Source organism: Arabidopsis thaliana, chromosome 3, assembly GCF_000001735.4.
Source record: "Arabidopsis thaliana chromosome 3, partial sequence".
Classification (NCBI taxonomy): domain Eukaryota; kingdom Viridiplantae; phylum Streptophyta; class Magnoliopsida; order Brassicales; family Brassicaceae; genus Arabidopsis; species Arabidopsis thaliana.
In genome coordinates this window covers 3,459,694-3,474,431 of record NC_003074.8, presented here as the reverse complement: position 1 = coordinate 3,474,431, position 14,738 = coordinate 3,459,694, and the positions used below count along the sequence as shown (strand labels likewise).

The window sequence follows — 14,738 nt, the reverse complement described above, 5'->3', positions numbered from 1 at the left end:
ACAAGAAAAGTGAGAGAATGAGAAGCCCACCACCATCACCACCGTCCCCTTCACTATCCATTTTCTCTTCTTTCTTTGGCTTCCTCTTCTACTCATCATTCATTTTGGTTGTGAATTTATACCAATAACAAGAAAAACTTAACTCAAAACTTAAAATTTCTTTTGTTAAATCAAATATTCATAAATCTTAAGGACCTTAAATCTTTTAACCTTTATAATGAGTACACAAAACGATAATATTGTTATCTCTTAACCTTTGTGAATGAGTATAAATATACAAACAAGTAATGGTTTAAAGAAATTGCTAGTAGCAACTTAAAAAGAATTGTCATTTACTTAATTAAATCTTCTTATCTTGTCATTTCATAAATTAAATCGTAATATGTAATGCTTTCCATTCCTTTTCCACTATGGATTATAATCCCATAGGCTTACCTAAACTTTTCTAGTAGTTCACAGAGCTTAGCATATAATCACTCCCTTTCCTTAAGCCATTACCAAAAACCCAAAAACTCATCATCAAAACACACTTCTCCATTCTCGTATAAACTACTTGAAAATGTCGAGAATGAAACAGCTTGCTGCTGCAAAATAGCAGATAAATGTCTAATAAAGAACCAGACACAACTGACTTCAAATATATCCATGTATAAGGTTTAGTTTATCAAAATACAGTAAAAATGGCTTTTTGATCAAATATTCCCCAATTCTATAATTGCTCTGTATTTCTGCGTCTTAATTGATACGAACAAATAGACATACATTTTTAGATACGAGAGTGCAATGGGGAAAGAAATGATAACAACAAACTCGCGGGAAAAAACAACTTTACATGTACATCTAAAGAGCGAAAAACAGAGTTGTTCAATTACAAAGTTGGCTAAAAACAGAGTAGAAGAGAAAAACACAAGCTAAACCGGAAACAATCTGGATTTGAAAATGGCTAAAAGAGTGGTTGGTTAACGTCAAGGAGTTCGTCCGGTTACTTTGACTTTCCTCTTCCAGATTATTCAGATAGGTTATAAGCCTATAACAACGAAAATAAGTTGTTAAAACAGAAATAAAATTCATTCTGATGGAAAGCTACCAAACTCGTTCAAAAGTCGGAACATTACCTCTCTAGTGGGTGGTGGTGTTTCTGCGTCGACGATTGTTTCGGCCAAAAGGGTTCATGAACCACTCTGGTTTGTAGGAAACCAATATGTATCCAATCGTTAATCCAAAGACAATTCCAGGTATGAATCCTATTGCGGCTGCTATCCAGCTTATCTCTTCTTCGTCTTCTTCCTCTGTTTCTGTCGTTTCATTCTGTTGTGATGCTGGCGTATGTTTATCTCTGCAGACTTCGTCAAGAGAAGGGCCAAAAAGTCCCAGGTTATTCTCAAAGGCAGAGCAATTTTGCCTTCGAAACTGCGTACCTCCTGGTACTAGGCCTGCAAGCTGGTTATGAGAGAAGTTCATATACGCAAGGAACGAAAGGTCCCCTAGCTCTTGTGGAATCTCTCCTGTAAGCTTGTTCTGGGAAACGTCCAATGACTCGAGAGCTGTCAGGTTCCCCATAGATGATGGGATGTGGCCACCAAAAGCATTGTTTGACAAGTTGAGCACGAGAAGCTCTTTCAATAGACCAATGGACTTTGGAATCTCTCCTTCAAATTTGTTTCCGGAAAAGTCGAGTGCTGTGTAGATTGTTAGAATACGTACCAGCTCCATCGCTAAACCTTTATTCATCAAAACCATTGAATCTTGGTAGTAAAGGCCTGATCCCATGTACTTTTCGTTAGACTGGTCTTCGTTTTTTCCAAGTGATGACATAGCACTCCACTTCACAAAGTACTCTGTTGGCAAAGTTCCATTGAAGTGATTATGTGATATGTCAATGATTCGCAACTCAGGGAATGTGGCTTCATGTATTGGTCCATGGAATGCATTGGAGCGTAATACAAGAACTTGTAACTTCGACAGAGAACTCAACCAGAACGGAAACGTGTCGTTGATTCTGTTGCTTTCCACGTTCAAAACTTCAAGATTAGAGAAACGGATCAAAGATCTTGGAAGCTTTCCCACCAGTAGGTTATGACCGACGTCAAGCGACCTTAGGCTTTCAAATATATGCTTTGGAAGACCTCCACTCAGATTATTTTGACGAAGGTTTAGAACGAAAAGAGTACTCTTGAGTTTTTCCATGCAACGAGGGATTGAACCATTATAGTTGTTTTCAGATAAATCCAGAGTGTTTAGAGAACGCAACCCGCATATGAAAGAAGGAATCTTGCCCGTGAAGTTGTTGTTGGAGGCAAACAAGTGAATCATAGATGGTTTCCGGACAGAGGAGAGTCCATGTTTCTTCGACGAGCTTTCAAAACTGATGAAAGTGTTGTTGGAAAGATTCAAGTAGAACAAGTTTGGTAGCGTCCATAACCAGCCAGGAACTTGACCTTTGATTTTGTTGTTGGAAACGTCTAGAAACCCCAATTCGTGTTGTGTTCTTAGGATCTCTGGAAAATCGGTGATACCGCATCCTGACAAGTACAAAGATTGTATCGATTGCGAAGGAGGATCTGAAGAAACTGAAGACTTGTTTGTGGCTGAAACAAGGTTGCCTGAGATATCCAATGAACGGAGCGTCTTGAAATATGGTAAGATATCGTTCAAGTCAATCGTAGTGGTGGTCAAATAGGATAGCCTAAGATCGTCAAGCGACTTGAGATGCGAGAAGATACTAAAGTCAACTGGGCGACATTGGGTGTTTAAATGGGAAAGGTCAAAAAGCGTGAGGTTGACAAATCTGGAAAGAGATCTCGGGATTGTCCCTATGAAGTTGTTGCTGCCAATGATAAGGTATTGTAGGTTAGATGGTGAAGATATATTCCCAAAATGAAGAGTGCCGTTGAGTTGGTTATCGCTCAAATCAAGTCTAATCAAAGGAGGAATGTTGAAGAGAGAAGAAGGGAGAGTTCCAGTGAAAGCGTTGTTACTTGCTTCAAAGTCCATCAAGTTTGATAGTAAACTGATGTTATTAGGAATCGTGCCTGTGAACTGATTGTGGGAAAGTAATAAAGCAGACAACCTCGTCAAATTCAGTAGTGAGATGGGAACATTTCCACTGAGCTTATTGGAATCAACCTGTAAGACGATCAGCTGGTTTAGATTGCCAAAAGAAGATGGGATTTCACCAACGAAATTGTTGTAAGAAAGGTAGAGATAGGTGAGACGAGCAAGGTTCCCAATCGAAGATGGAATCTGACCAAAGAAATCATTACTAGGGAGACTGAGAAAGGTGAGATTAGAAAGATTTCCAATTGAAGACGGGATTTGACCCGAAAACTGATTAGAAGAAAGCTCGAGAGATGTGAGATGAGAAAGGTTTCCAATTGAGGACGGGATTTGACCTGAAAACTGATTAGAAGACAGGTGGAGGGAGGTGAGACGAGAAAGGTTTTCAATTGAAGAAGGAATCAGACCCAAAAACTGATTATAAGATAGGTGGAGAGAGGTGAGATGAGAAAGATTTCCGATTGAAGAAGGGATTTCACCATCAAGATCATTTTGAGTAAGGTCTAGAACACGGAGGTTTTGAAGCCTAAAAAGACTGCTATTGGAATGAAAGCTGCCATAGAGCCAGCTGCAGCTAAGGTCGAGCTCGATCACTTCCCCGGACTTGGTATCACACGTGATACCCTCCCAATTACAACAGTCGCTGTTATTCCTCCATGACTCTGTCGTCGGATGAGGGCTTACACGGCTATTATTGCGATAGCAATAATCATTAGAGGAAGGCTTCCCAATCTCAAACTCGTTCTTGAGTTCGAGAAGTGCATCCCTTTGTTCGGGAAGACACAAGTGCCTAGTAGGAGCTGCAACCACGTCCGCAAAATTGTGAATGAATGAGAGGAGAAAGGAAAGTGTAACAGGGATGATGATACTCGTTGGATTCCAAGAGCCTGTCATCCTTCTCTATGCTTAATTAGCATTCTTGAATATCGATTATGAAAAAGAAAATATAGAGATTTCGATGGTAGGTAGAATAATTTAATTCGCACCCATCTGTTTAATTCACATAATAGAAGACTTATATTAAGATACTAGGGAATTCTGTTAAACGCAAAGAATAAAAGACTAAGTCAAGTTGAATAGTCAATTTCCACACATTTTTGTCGTACTATAAAATATACGTGCAGAAATTGAAAAGGTTGCTTGTCCAGAAACTGAGAAATCCATGAAAAAGAATGGAAAATAAAGAGTAATCTACTTATTGGTTCCTTGAATAAAGGATAAATGTAAAACCAAAAAAGGAGGAAGTTTTGATGGCAAGTGTAAACTGTAAATTTTCTTAGCACAGTTTTAAATTTATCCAATCAAGGGTTCATCCGCATCAATGCATCAATCATTCAACCAATTAATGGTGGTTCTTTTCTCTTTATTATCATTCCTCGTGGATCCAGAAATGAGAAATCCATGCAAACATAACAAAAAGAATCGACTCTCTATGTAAAGTTTTCTCGATTCAACAATAGATCAAAGATTCTACCAGACATTGGGACACGGCTTTAAGAAAAAGAAAATAATGAAAGGCCATATCATATGGAGTACCTTGATTCTTCAGCAAAAATTTCTCAGGACGAAGCAGAGAATGTCAAGAAAACCCCTGATCTCGCTTGATCGTGTTCCTGTTTCTTCAATATGTGGCAGTAGTTAAGCTGTCTCATAACAAAACAAAAACGATGGATAATTTTGGTGTTAATCATTGCACTTTCATTCGATAAAAATGCATAAGGGAGAGTAGTGATGAGAACCAAACCTCCATACGGAATAGGCTTGTTGGTAAGACGATTCCAGCACCAACTGAAGTTCTGAATGTCTCCAAGAACTTTGGAGCAGTGAAGTTTCTAAACTCATTCTCTGATAACTTCGCCATATTCCCTGCACAGGCAAACACATGACCGTGGATTCCTCTCTCTCTTAACCATCTCACTGGCAAATCAAATGAGAGATCCGCAAATGCAGTCACTGCCGCATCTCCTCCAACAAAATCCCGTTCACTATCACCTTTCCTCTTTGGCTCACTGGGACCAACTCCTCTGGTCTTGAATCCCCACAGCGCAGATGGCCCACTCAAGGAGCACACAGGCGATGAATTGCCACCCAAGAAGAATCTCTCTGGTATAGATGAAGGACGGTTCTGGTATCCGCTTCCCCACGGAAAGGAGACACCCCCAGACACACCAAAATTTATAGCAGCATTGTAAAATCCAAACGGAACAGCATACCGAAGATCAACTTCCTGACCAAACAAATGAAAATAGATGCTAAAACTATCAGATGTCTTAGATTCTTGTTATTCCCTCTCACAGTGAGCATAAATTTCAGACATACTAGGGAAGATATGTATGAAAACAAGGGACTGAAACCACAGAATTTGCTGTGTAAGAACTTACAACCTTCCAAACTTAAAATAAAGGTCATCTAAATGTTGGCAACAAGAAAGAAGAGGAGACCAACCTGCTTCAGGAAGCGTAAGCTTCGGCTATCAGGAGCAAGACCACCAATTTGAGATGTAGAGATGAAAGCATATCCATTAGTTGGCCTCAAGCTTGAGTTTCTCTGATCAAACCTAAAAGTATACTTCAACGCAGAAAGCAGACTGTGTCCCAGTTGTCTCCTTATTGATACTGCAGCAGCTTGTGATGGATCGATCAGATTACGCCACGCAATCGTGTAGATCAGCTCGTGATACTTGCTTGAGAAAAGACCAAGAGAAAGACCGAGGGATCGTTCTTTATACGATGAAAACTTAAGCCAGTCTTGAGTCGAAAGGAAAAGACGGGAAGTAAAAGGAGTAGACAATCCTCTGAACCTTGGCAAATACATCCCCAAACCAACCTCAGCAGAGTTGTCACAGCCATAAACTATAGACCCGTCCCAAATATCTCCATAACCAAAAATGTTCTTATACTTCAAAGATGCTTCAACGCTTGATGATCTAGCCTACAAGAGCATCACAGTATTGAAGAACAAAAACAGCTTCATGAAGATGACAAATTCAACTCTATAGAAACCAATACGTAATAAACCAACACAATTTAAACATAGCAGTGAATTGTTACTATTAAAGCAATACCTCTGCTCTAGTGTAGGCACCAATTTGGCCGGTGAGAGGGCTTTTGCTCTCGACGACGTCGATTACCACATTGGTAGTACCAGGAAGCTCAGGAGGACCAGAATCAAGCGTAATGTTGACGGAATCAAAGATATCTAACGCACGGAGATTCGAATTGGCAACCCTAGATGCTTCGAGAAGCTCTTGCAACGTGGTCGCCTCTCTCACAGCATCCACTTCCGCTTCAATGATATGGTCCTTAGTCTTCTCGTTTCCACCGATAATCACGTCGTGAACACGCACCGGCACAGGAGCAGCTCGCATCCGACGGAATAGCGATTCCGCCTTGATTCTGTCTACACTGGATCCGCTTTCGCGCGTTTGAGATTTCGACTCGGTGTCATCGTCTTCTCCATCGTCATCTTCTCCTCCATCGTCACCTTCGTATCCGTTCAGTTCTTCAACTTCTTCTTCAGCTTCTGGTTCTCGGATTTGTGGATTCGCGTCGAGGTTCTCCGTCGGATTCGCCATGAGACAGAGAGATAGTAACTGAGAGAGTACAACGATTTCGAGTTTTCGGCGAATCCAGGAATCAATTTGACGACTATAAGTCCACAGGCGTCTATGTAACCTTCTAGATAGTGTAGAGGGTGTTTATGAGCTCTTTTGCTTCTTGAACGATGTCGTTTTAGCAATTTCATTGACTATGCCATATTGCAATTACTAAAAGGGACATCATGCAAAAGAGCAAAACATGAGCTACGCACATATTTCTATTAGGTAATCAAAAGAGATATGAGTTGGATTTAAGTGGTTTTGTTAATTGACATTGGATGGAGTAGTCACATTGTCTGTGCAAACTATTTTGCTAAAGCAGTGTTGGATTTGTTTTGAGTAGATGGACTTAAAGGAACCTATGGAAGACATAAAACAACATGTTTTGGTGAGCCTGTAGATCTTGTTAGTTTCTTAATATTGCTAGAAGTCAGAATCAGAGACAACGCCACATCTTGCTAGAAGTTTCTTAATATTATTTTATATTTATATTTTTATTTTTGTTAGTAAGTTTCGTTGTGAGGTGAAGATCTTTTTAGCATGTGTATAATAAATCTAAAAAGCCTTCAAAGACAAGAAGTCGAAAACCCTATTATTGGGACATGTCGTATATTCTTTTGATATGTTTTAGTTCCTATAGTTTAGGAGTTTGAGCTTATCACATACAATGACTCTTGTATAAATACACATGTTTTGTGAATCAATAAAGATTAGTCAGTTCAATACCTAGTTCTACACCTATTTCACCATCCCTATATTAAGTCTCTGAAACCCATCACACGAGGAGAGATAAAGCCTTTTAAAAAAGAGAGAGAGAGAGATGAGATACTTAATGGAGAAGATGAAGAGTAAAAGAGATGTGATTGTATGCAGAGGATTATGGTATGCAATGACTCTACTCTCCATCTTTGGCCTCTCCATATCCCTCAACCTTCTCTTGCCATCTGGTGACTCCTCGTCTCGGTTCCTAAGAGACGGTGCGGTCAGTGCCACAACATTCTACGCAGTGACGATACTCAGATATCTTTTCTTCACCGATCCTCCCTCCACTTGCTACACGGAGTTTACTACACCTAAAAAGAGGATTCCTCAGGTTGTGTTCTCGGAGCTTGCCTTGTACCTAGTGTTCATAACGCCGCTAGCTTGTTCACTCGTGTTTACGGAGAACGTGTTGTCTTTGTTATACATATCGTTATTCACCATATCGTTGTTCACCGGAGGGATAGGGCTTATTCAGCTAACGGAAAAGTGTAGGATGGAGACGAGACATGCTTTGATCACGCTTTTCTTCGGTTGGTTGTTTGGTCTTTTTGGCATCTTTGAAGCTTTATACTCTAAGGACTATAACGGAGTGGCATTGTTCGTTACCAGTCTTTATGTATTGGTTTCCTTTGGGCTCTTTGCGTATAATTTCCCCTCGGAGAAGGAGAAGGACTTGCATACTTTGACTGCATCTCCCGAAACGCTTGTCTGATTACACATACATTCTTTCTTATTAATTTGAGCAATTTTTTTCCTGTCAAATTGCTTACATAATTAAGTACGTACTAATGGTATTGTTAGTCCATCGATATTCGAAGAATCAGTTTTTGTTAACTTCTCTTCTCTTTTATTTTTTTTTTGCCATTTAGTTGAGAACTTGAGATTACGTGAGCTATAAAAAATGTGAGAGTTTGAATATGTACCCTTTGCAGCTTGTCGATAACAACTCCTCATCTTTAAGAGACAGAATCAACATTGAACCCTTCCTTAGCCCATAATCATGGACTCTAGTTTCGACTCCACGTAGGGTTATAAATCATTAAAGCTTCTTCTACAAACAACGGCACTAGAAAAGATTCTCTTAGCCCATCTCTCTACTTCCACATGAATTCCTTCATAATTAATCACACATTTAACAAAACTAGTACAAATGTACAATCATAAGTTAATTAATAGCCCGCTACTATTTGAAGGACGTGTGTGTGATCGCCCTTACTTACTTCGTGGTTAACCGTTAGATCAGATTCACATCAAGACGATTTTGTATGGGAACAGCAATCATATGACATCTGCGATAGATATGATATTTCAAGATGTCTAGGTTAATGGTTTTAAACACCTTTTCTTGTACATTATATACACTCTCTGTAAGTTTCTCTGTAAGTTGTATAATGGTTCCAACGCCATGCCGTTTCAATGTCATAAACGACACGTACTTGGCTCCAAGATCCGTTCCATTCCAAAAATTCGGAGTTTCGGGTTCAGGATATTTATGGCGATAGTCGCATTGAAACAGTGGGACTTGCATTTATTATCAGACTACGAGTTACATTATTAAGTACACACTCACAAGCATTCGGTTAACCAAAAACAAAGAAAAGAAAGAACGAGCAAGAACACTTTTCTCCGACCAAACTTAGAGACGTCGTTATAGAGATAGAACGGTGCCATATAGCACAAGGAAGATTGTCATCAAACTCAGAAGCTGAACTCTCCTTCCTTAAACCTCATCATTGAGAAGCATTTGATCAAAATGCCACACTCCTGCAGTTTTCACACCGGACGGTAATTTAATGTAACACCCAAAAGAAAGTGAATTGAAGTTTTGAGGTTTATCTTTGGGGTTGTATAAAGACTTACCATGACCCTTTCCTATTCTTCTTAGCTGTGCAACGTACTCTGAGATTTTCTTGATAGCTTCGACCTGTTTTCACCAATTACTTGAGGATCGTTGTGTACTTTAATGTAATGATAATGTGACAACTTTTTGTTTTTACCTGCTCGCCTAGAAACTCAGATTCTACAAAATCAACCAGCTGAACATCATTGTTCTTCACACCAACCTGAAGGACCAAACACGGAAGAGAGATTAAACTACTTCTTCACTGTCAAAATGTGCTCTGTGATAGTGAAATCATGGGATTAAGGCTTAGAATAGTACTTCTAATGATGAAAAGATAAAGTCCTTACACTTTGTAACTTCAGAAGCTTTTCATTTGTAAGTTTCTCCAAAGACAATGCAAGCTCCATCGCTGATTAATCAAAGAGTCAGAATCATCAAGAGCTTAATACTACTATATGAAAGACGATATATGAGGCTTACTAAGATCTATATTAGTCTCAAAGATTACCAAAACGCTGCTACAATAAAGCTTGAATCAACTTACCATGCAATGCATCTCCCTTCTCCTCGTGATCAAACTCAGAGACGGGCATCAAAATAGACTGCAGCTTCACTCTCCCACCACGCTTGTTCTAAAAATCAAATCCATCAAACATAAGAAACACTTTGAAAGGTCCATCACTTGATAGATTTTGAAATTATACCTGATACTCCATAAACATCTCAGCATGACCTCGTTCTTCAAGACTCGAATCGTTAAAAAACCTATCAGAGTTAAACCCACAACAAAAACAAAAAGATGATTCATCAGCTGAAGAGACACAAAAATACGGTTTTTGCTTAGACTAAAGAAGAAACTCACTTGGCGAAACCTTTCAAGCCGACATTGTCTCTGTCAAAGTAGGCATACAGGGCATGGTAGACATACGAGACGTTGTACTCCACGCTATGATTCACAAAAAATCAAATTATAAGATTCATATTCATACACATGGTCACGTATTAACCAAGCTAACACGATTCCCACAAGCAAAATCATTGAAAGCAAGATATGAACAATTGCGATTCAGATCAGTAGCACCATGATGATAAATGATGATCATTCGGGAAGATATTAATCAATCAATGAATTTGGTTCCTTCAAAATTTTCGATTGGGGTGATTCTTAGAGAAGAGATTCGAAAAACTAGAGACAGACTAAACCAAAAAACTAAGCAAGAGAACATACTTGATCTGATCGTTGATGGCAGATTCAGAATCGTCGGAGAACTTGTGGCGAGCGAGAGAAACAAAAGGGGTAGTGGGAACGAGCTCCATTTCTTTCTTCACCTCCTCAAAAGGTTCGAATACAACTCCGGTTAACGACTTCGTGTTCGTTCCTTTCGCCGCCTGAACAGAAAACCTGGATCCACTCGGAGAAAACAGAAGATTCGACGAATTTCTCGACGGAGGAAACAGATTTCCACCGCCGGTGTAGCCGGAGCTCAAGAGAGAGAGAGCGGGAGAAGCCTTGTGCAACATTTGGGCTTAAGATCTAGAGAGAGAAAGGAACGAAGAGCATAGTCTCTGTAAACGTCGGAGTAAAAGCGAACGGTGAGAGGTTTAAGGGAACGGCGATGGTTCAGGGATGGGAATGACGTGGTTGTCTGTTTGTTGGACACGTGGAAAGAGGAGAAAAGGCTTGTGGCATACGTGTGGTGTCTCTAGAATAAGCCTTGAGCAAATTAAGCGTCGTGTACATCTAACGTAAGATGATAAAATTGCTACGAAACCGGATCAAAACCCGACCCAAATGAATTAAAGCCGGGTCAAGAGAATTTAGGCCAAAGATACCCTGTAAAAATATATATAGATTGTTTTCAATCGTGATTTACTGAGAGACCTTCTAGGTCCACAAGAAGGTTAAGAGCTTCATCCAGCTTCCCCAATGAAGCATCTTCGCCACAAGCTTGAACCATGAAACGGACTGCCTTCACGTCTGATTCTACCACCAGTTCCGCTACATAATAGGCTGGTACGTGAGCAATTCCAAGGAGCACTGTCTCGCTTTTCGGTTTCTCTAGAACCTTCCTCGGTCTTAGATCAGTCGACTTCACATTCTCTGCATATACATTGTACCTTGTGAATGCGGAATCTTCGAGGTCTTTCTGTCTCCATTCTAGCTTAACCCTGAGGATCTTGGAACTGGAATTGCCTGGTACAAGCTCTACGTTATGAGCCTCGATGACCCACGATGAAGCTGGAAGTAAAATCTCGGGGTTCTGCTGGTTTTGAACATGATCTTTGACTGAGATGTGTCCGAGCAATGCAACAAATTCTGCACTCTTTGTCGAATTCTCTGGTCTGTAGCAAAAGGCAGAGATTTCAGTCAGTGTGTGACCATCCATGACAAGACTTGCCTCGTGTACCGTCCACTCGGATACAGTCTGCACTGATGTGGTGAGACACTGTAAGGACATGTCGTCAAATCTGCGGATGGGATCCTCTGGCGCCACGAGTATGGATTTAGTCTCTAGTGATGGAGACGAGAAAGAAAGCAGGATTCCAAGATTAGAGGTTTCATCTGATTTCACCTGCACCAGCTCAAAAACCCCCATTAGTAAAAACAAGAAGATCTCATAATGTGATGTATCTAGAAGCAGAGACTTACAGAGTAGGAGATTGTGATGGGGGAAGATGAAAGCTGAAGATGGGGTTTGAAGAGCCTTGTTGTGAAATACGCATCTCCCTTGAGTTTTCCTCTAAAAACGATGTTCCCTCCTCCGTTAAAAGATGCCTCTCGAGCACTATCATATTCATAGTAATTGTTTAAATGTTGCTCAGAAAAGTCAAAAACATTTTTCCCTTCTTGGCTTTACCGAAATGAATATGAAGATAGTATTAGGGCCAGAACTCACTCAACAGTGACCTGGATGATATCTTTGTTGTCTTCATTGAATTCTAGGAGAGGCTGATGTGAAGAACAGAATAAACACAGAGATCATCAGATGAGAGGAGCGACACACCCAGATCAGGAAGAACGATTGTCATGTTGTGGCAGGAAAAGTTTTTGATTCATATAAAATCAAAGACAGTAAGATGGTTGAACCTGAAGACTTTGGCAAGAAATGTTGTACCATGGAGAATCTGACAGTTGGCGACCTTCGAGTGAAACATGGTAACCAAAGCCCTGAACAAAAGAGAGAAGAGGGTTTCAGAACATAGCTGAACATAATCATAACCAAGAAAATCAATGCATGATCTACCATGGTGTTAGTGTTACAAAATAAGACCTGATCAATCTCACCTTACCTGATTGAAATCTGAGTAAAAAGGCAAGACTTGTGGATAAGTTTGGACTATTCCCCATGACTTCTCGACAAGTGACCACCATCTGGAGAGAAAACACATGCATACTAATAAGATCCAGCGTCTCCTTTACAGCAATAGTAAAATAAAGTTTTAAGCTCACAGTCACAGTAATGCTAGTTCAAACTTTAAAGATGACAAGGAGATTGGAAAATATTTAAAATATTACTTATTCTGAGCTGTGTGAAAATTGGGGGGTTGTGCAGTCTCATAAACCCATCCAGGAGCAAATATGGCAGCTGACACATTGTTTCTCTTCAGCAAATCCAGAGCAGCATTTACCTAGCATGTAAAAGAATAGGAAGAAAAGAAATATTTAAGTATAGATCATTGTTTTGTACTCTACACCAATAGAGAAGCAAATATTAAAGAGTGGCTGAGACATACAGTCCATTGCCCACCACCAAAAGAGCCCCGCCCAAAAACATCAATTCCCATGTAGACATCGAATTTTCTGTCCCCAGCAACTTCAGCTGATAGGTTTGGGTAGCTCTCCTGATACATCATTACTCACTAATAGTAAAACAAGACAAATAGAAGAAACTGAGACTCGAGAGATTGATCAAACCCATAGACAGACCTTCCATGTGTAGTTCATGAATATTCCATCGCATAAGTCAAAGAAAGGTTTGTTCAGCTCAGTCAATTGATCTTGCCACTGAAGATTACCACGAACAGTGACACTGTCATACCTGCAGAAAGTTATCAGAACAAAGTGGTATACAAAAAGAACAAAGAAAAACTTCTGATCAACTCACCATATGACTAAAGCCCCAGGTGTCGATAAATGCAAGACTTTTTTTAGATGGCTGACGAATTCCTTCATATTTGGAATCTGTTCCTCATCTATATCATTCTCTATATTTATCTGCAAGTGACAGTCTATATATTATAGAAGTCTTTCTTCACCAGCCACCCATCAAATACAGATATCTTATAAAAACCAAGCAAAAAATGCTCACCAGCCACCCATCAAAGCCTAGAGCAGTAGCAAGTTCAGCCAAACGCTCTGCATACATTTGAGCAGACTCCTTTGTGGCAAGCATCTCTTTGCAGGTAGCTTTTCCTTCATCCCATTCTGTGATGAAAGTCCCCAATACCTTTATATTTCCATAACACACAAGAAAGTAAACACTTTTACCAATAAAATCCTCAGCAATATTCATATCTCTGTACACAAACAATCAAACTCTCTAATTTTATCATCCTAATCAGCAAACTCAGAGATATCTCAATAAAAATCGAAACTTTGGATGTTGAACAATCAAAAAGTTTTGAGCTTACTTACTTTAACGCCATGCCTATGAGCAGTATTGGTCCAGCAAGGAGGAGGAATAGTGACCAGAGAATGAGAGAAGTAAACAAAAATGTCCATCAAGTACCAATGCCAAATCGCAAATCCGGCTTCGTTTTCACACCCTTGTACCCACTTGTCATCTACATACCCTCCTTTCATGTCATGGCAGACTAAAACCCTTGGGCGATTCGGTAAACAGTCGGAGTTTCGGCGGAAAGGTACTGTGGAGCGATTAAACTGGAAATGAAAGGAATCAAAGTAAGAGCGAGATTTCAGGTCTTGAAGAGCTTTGATCGGGAAAGATATAGGTAACGATGGCTTGACAAGATCAAGCAACGGAACGGCTTCAGATTGTGCAACGTCGTCATCGTTGGATTTGGGCATGAGGAGAGAGAGGGGAAATGAAGTGAGGAGCTTACGGGAGAGGGTGAAGAAGAGATTGTAAAGAGATACGAGAGTTCTTCGAGAGAAATAGGCGCGAAGAAGTTCTCGCATTTTGCAGTGGTCAACGAAGGAAGATGATGACGATGGCTTTTTATTTAATTTATTCTTCTTTTGGTTTATTCGTACGCCAAATTAAAGAAGAAAAAAAACAGAGCATGTGAATTTATCATTCTTTTGATGTGAATCTAAACGACATGACAATTTCATTTTTTTTATAAAGTAAACTTACACGAAAGCAGAGAGATAAGATATTTATATGGGCCTTGGCCTGTGATTACTGATTAAGGCATGAAAAGTTGGATTCTTCTTTATTGGATCTGATAAAATGCTTATAAGGCCTTTGAATACAAACAAAGTTAAATGTTATTGTTGATCCTTTAAAAGTTCAA

The 14,738-nt window shown here is 39.8% G+C and overlaps 5 protein-coding genes across 8 annotated transcripts; 1 reads left to right on the top strand and 4 right to left on the bottom strand.

Annotated features, from left to right (window-relative positions):
- Positions 1–746: 746 nt before the first annotated feature.
- Positions 747–4,128, bottom strand: RLP35 (receptor like protein 35; the record flags this gene model as incomplete). Of its 2 annotated transcripts, NM_001337913.1 has the most annotated exons (2): positions 1,116–4,128; positions 747–1,027 (listed from the first exon to the last, which is right to left on the bottom strand). In NM_001337913.1, exon 1 carries the CDS (start codon positions 3,949–3,951, stop codon positions 1,120–1,122), a length of 2,832 nt encoding a protein of 943 aa, NP_001319521.1. In that variant the 5' UTR covers positions 3,952–4,128. The 2 variants fall into 2 exon arrangements, with proteins under 2 accessions (NP_001319521.1, NP_187719.1); NM_111945.2 differs by lacking the exon at positions 747–1,027 and having other exon boundaries at positions 1,120–3,992.
- Positions 4,129–4,198: 70 nt separating this feature from the next.
- AT3G11070 (Outer membrane OMP85 family protein) lies at positions 4,199–6,728 on the bottom strand. Its single transcript, NM_111944.4, has 4 exons — positions 6,122–6,728; positions 5,503–5,988; positions 4,802–5,284; positions 4,199–4,700 (listed from the first exon to the last, which is right to left on the bottom strand). Exons 1-4 carry the CDS (start codon positions 6,629–6,631, stop codon positions 4,617–4,619), a joined length of 1,563 nt encoding a protein of 520 aa, NP_187718.1. The 5' UTR covers positions 6,632–6,728; the 3' UTR covers positions 4,199–4,616.
- A 759-nt stretch (positions 6,729–7,487) lies between these two features.
- Positions 7,488–8,129, top strand: AT3G11060 (uncharacterized protein; the record flags this gene model as incomplete). The annotated part of the gene is made up of 1 exon (NM_111943.1): positions 7,488–8,129. One exon carries the CDS (start codon positions 7,488–7,490, stop codon positions 8,127–8,129), a length of 642 nt encoding a protein of 213 aa, NP_187717.1.
- Positions 8,130–8,925: 796 nt separating this feature from the next.
- Positions 8,926–10,955, bottom strand: FER2 (ferritin 2). The gene is made up of 8 exons (NM_111942.4): positions 10,489–10,955; positions 10,123–10,206; positions 9,965–10,025; positions 9,805–9,892; positions 9,608–9,669; positions 9,415–9,480; positions 9,278–9,341; positions 8,926–9,181 (listed from the first exon to the last, which is right to left on the bottom strand). Exons 1-8 carry the CDS (start codon positions 10,779–10,781, stop codon positions 9,138–9,140), a joined length of 762 nt encoding a protein of 253 aa, NP_187716.1. The 5' UTR covers positions 10,782–10,955; the 3' UTR covers positions 8,926–9,137.
- Positions 10,948–14,493, bottom strand: ENGase85B (Glycosyl hydrolase family 85; the record flags this gene model as incomplete). Of its 3 annotated transcripts, none has more annotated exons than NM_001337912.1 (11): positions 13,897–14,493; positions 13,571–13,708; positions 13,367–13,476; positions 13,189–13,300; positions 12,996–13,103; positions 12,778–12,890; positions 12,552–12,633; positions 12,349–12,429; positions 12,158–12,210; positions 11,911–12,046; positions 10,948–11,833 (listed from the first exon to the last, which is right to left on the bottom strand). In NM_001337912.1, exons 1-11 carry the CDS (start codon positions 14,398–14,400, stop codon positions 11,120–11,122), a joined length of 2,151 nt encoding a protein of 716 aa, NP_001327589.1. In that variant the 5' UTR covers positions 14,401–14,493. The 3 variants fall into 3 exon arrangements, with proteins under 3 accessions (NP_001327589.1, NP_001319520.1, NP_187715.2); NM_001337911.1 differs by having other exon boundaries at positions 10,957–11,833; positions 13,897–14,324; NM_111941.2 differs by having other exon boundaries at positions 11,120–11,833; positions 11,911–12,112; positions 13,897–14,446.
- Between the last annotated feature and the right edge of the window lie 245 nt (positions 14,494–14,738).

What these genes read in the sequence shown, in the direction of transcription:
- AT3G11070 (NM_111944.4), bottom strand. Translation starts at nt 6,631, where the DNA reads ATGGCGAATCCGACGGAGAACCTCGACGCGAATCCACAAATCCGAGAA. An exon ending in GTGCCTACACTAGAGCAGAG is followed by an intron (nt 5,989 to 6,121) that starts GTATTGCTTTAA and finishes ATGCTCTTGTAG; the next exon opens with GCTAGATCATCAAGCGTTGA. An exon ending in GCTTACGCTTCCTGAAGCAG is followed by an intron (nt 5,285 to 5,502) that starts GTTGGTCTCCTC and finishes TTGTTTGGTCAG; the next exon opens with GAAGTTGATCTTCGGTATGC.
- FER2 (NM_111942.4), bottom strand. Translation starts at nt 10,781, where the DNA reads ATGTTGCACAAGGCTTCTCCCGCTCTCTCTCTCTTGAGCTCCGGCTAC. An exon ending in GGCTTGAAAGGTTTCGCCAA is followed by an intron (nt 10,026 to 10,122) that starts GTGAGTTTCTTC and finishes TAACTCTGATAG; the next exon opens with GTTTTTTAACGATTCGAGTC. An exon ending in GAAGGGAGATGCATTGCATG is followed by an intron (nt 9,670 to 9,804) that starts GTAAGTTGATTC and finishes TTGATTAATCAG; the next exon opens with CGATGGAGCTTGCATTGTCT.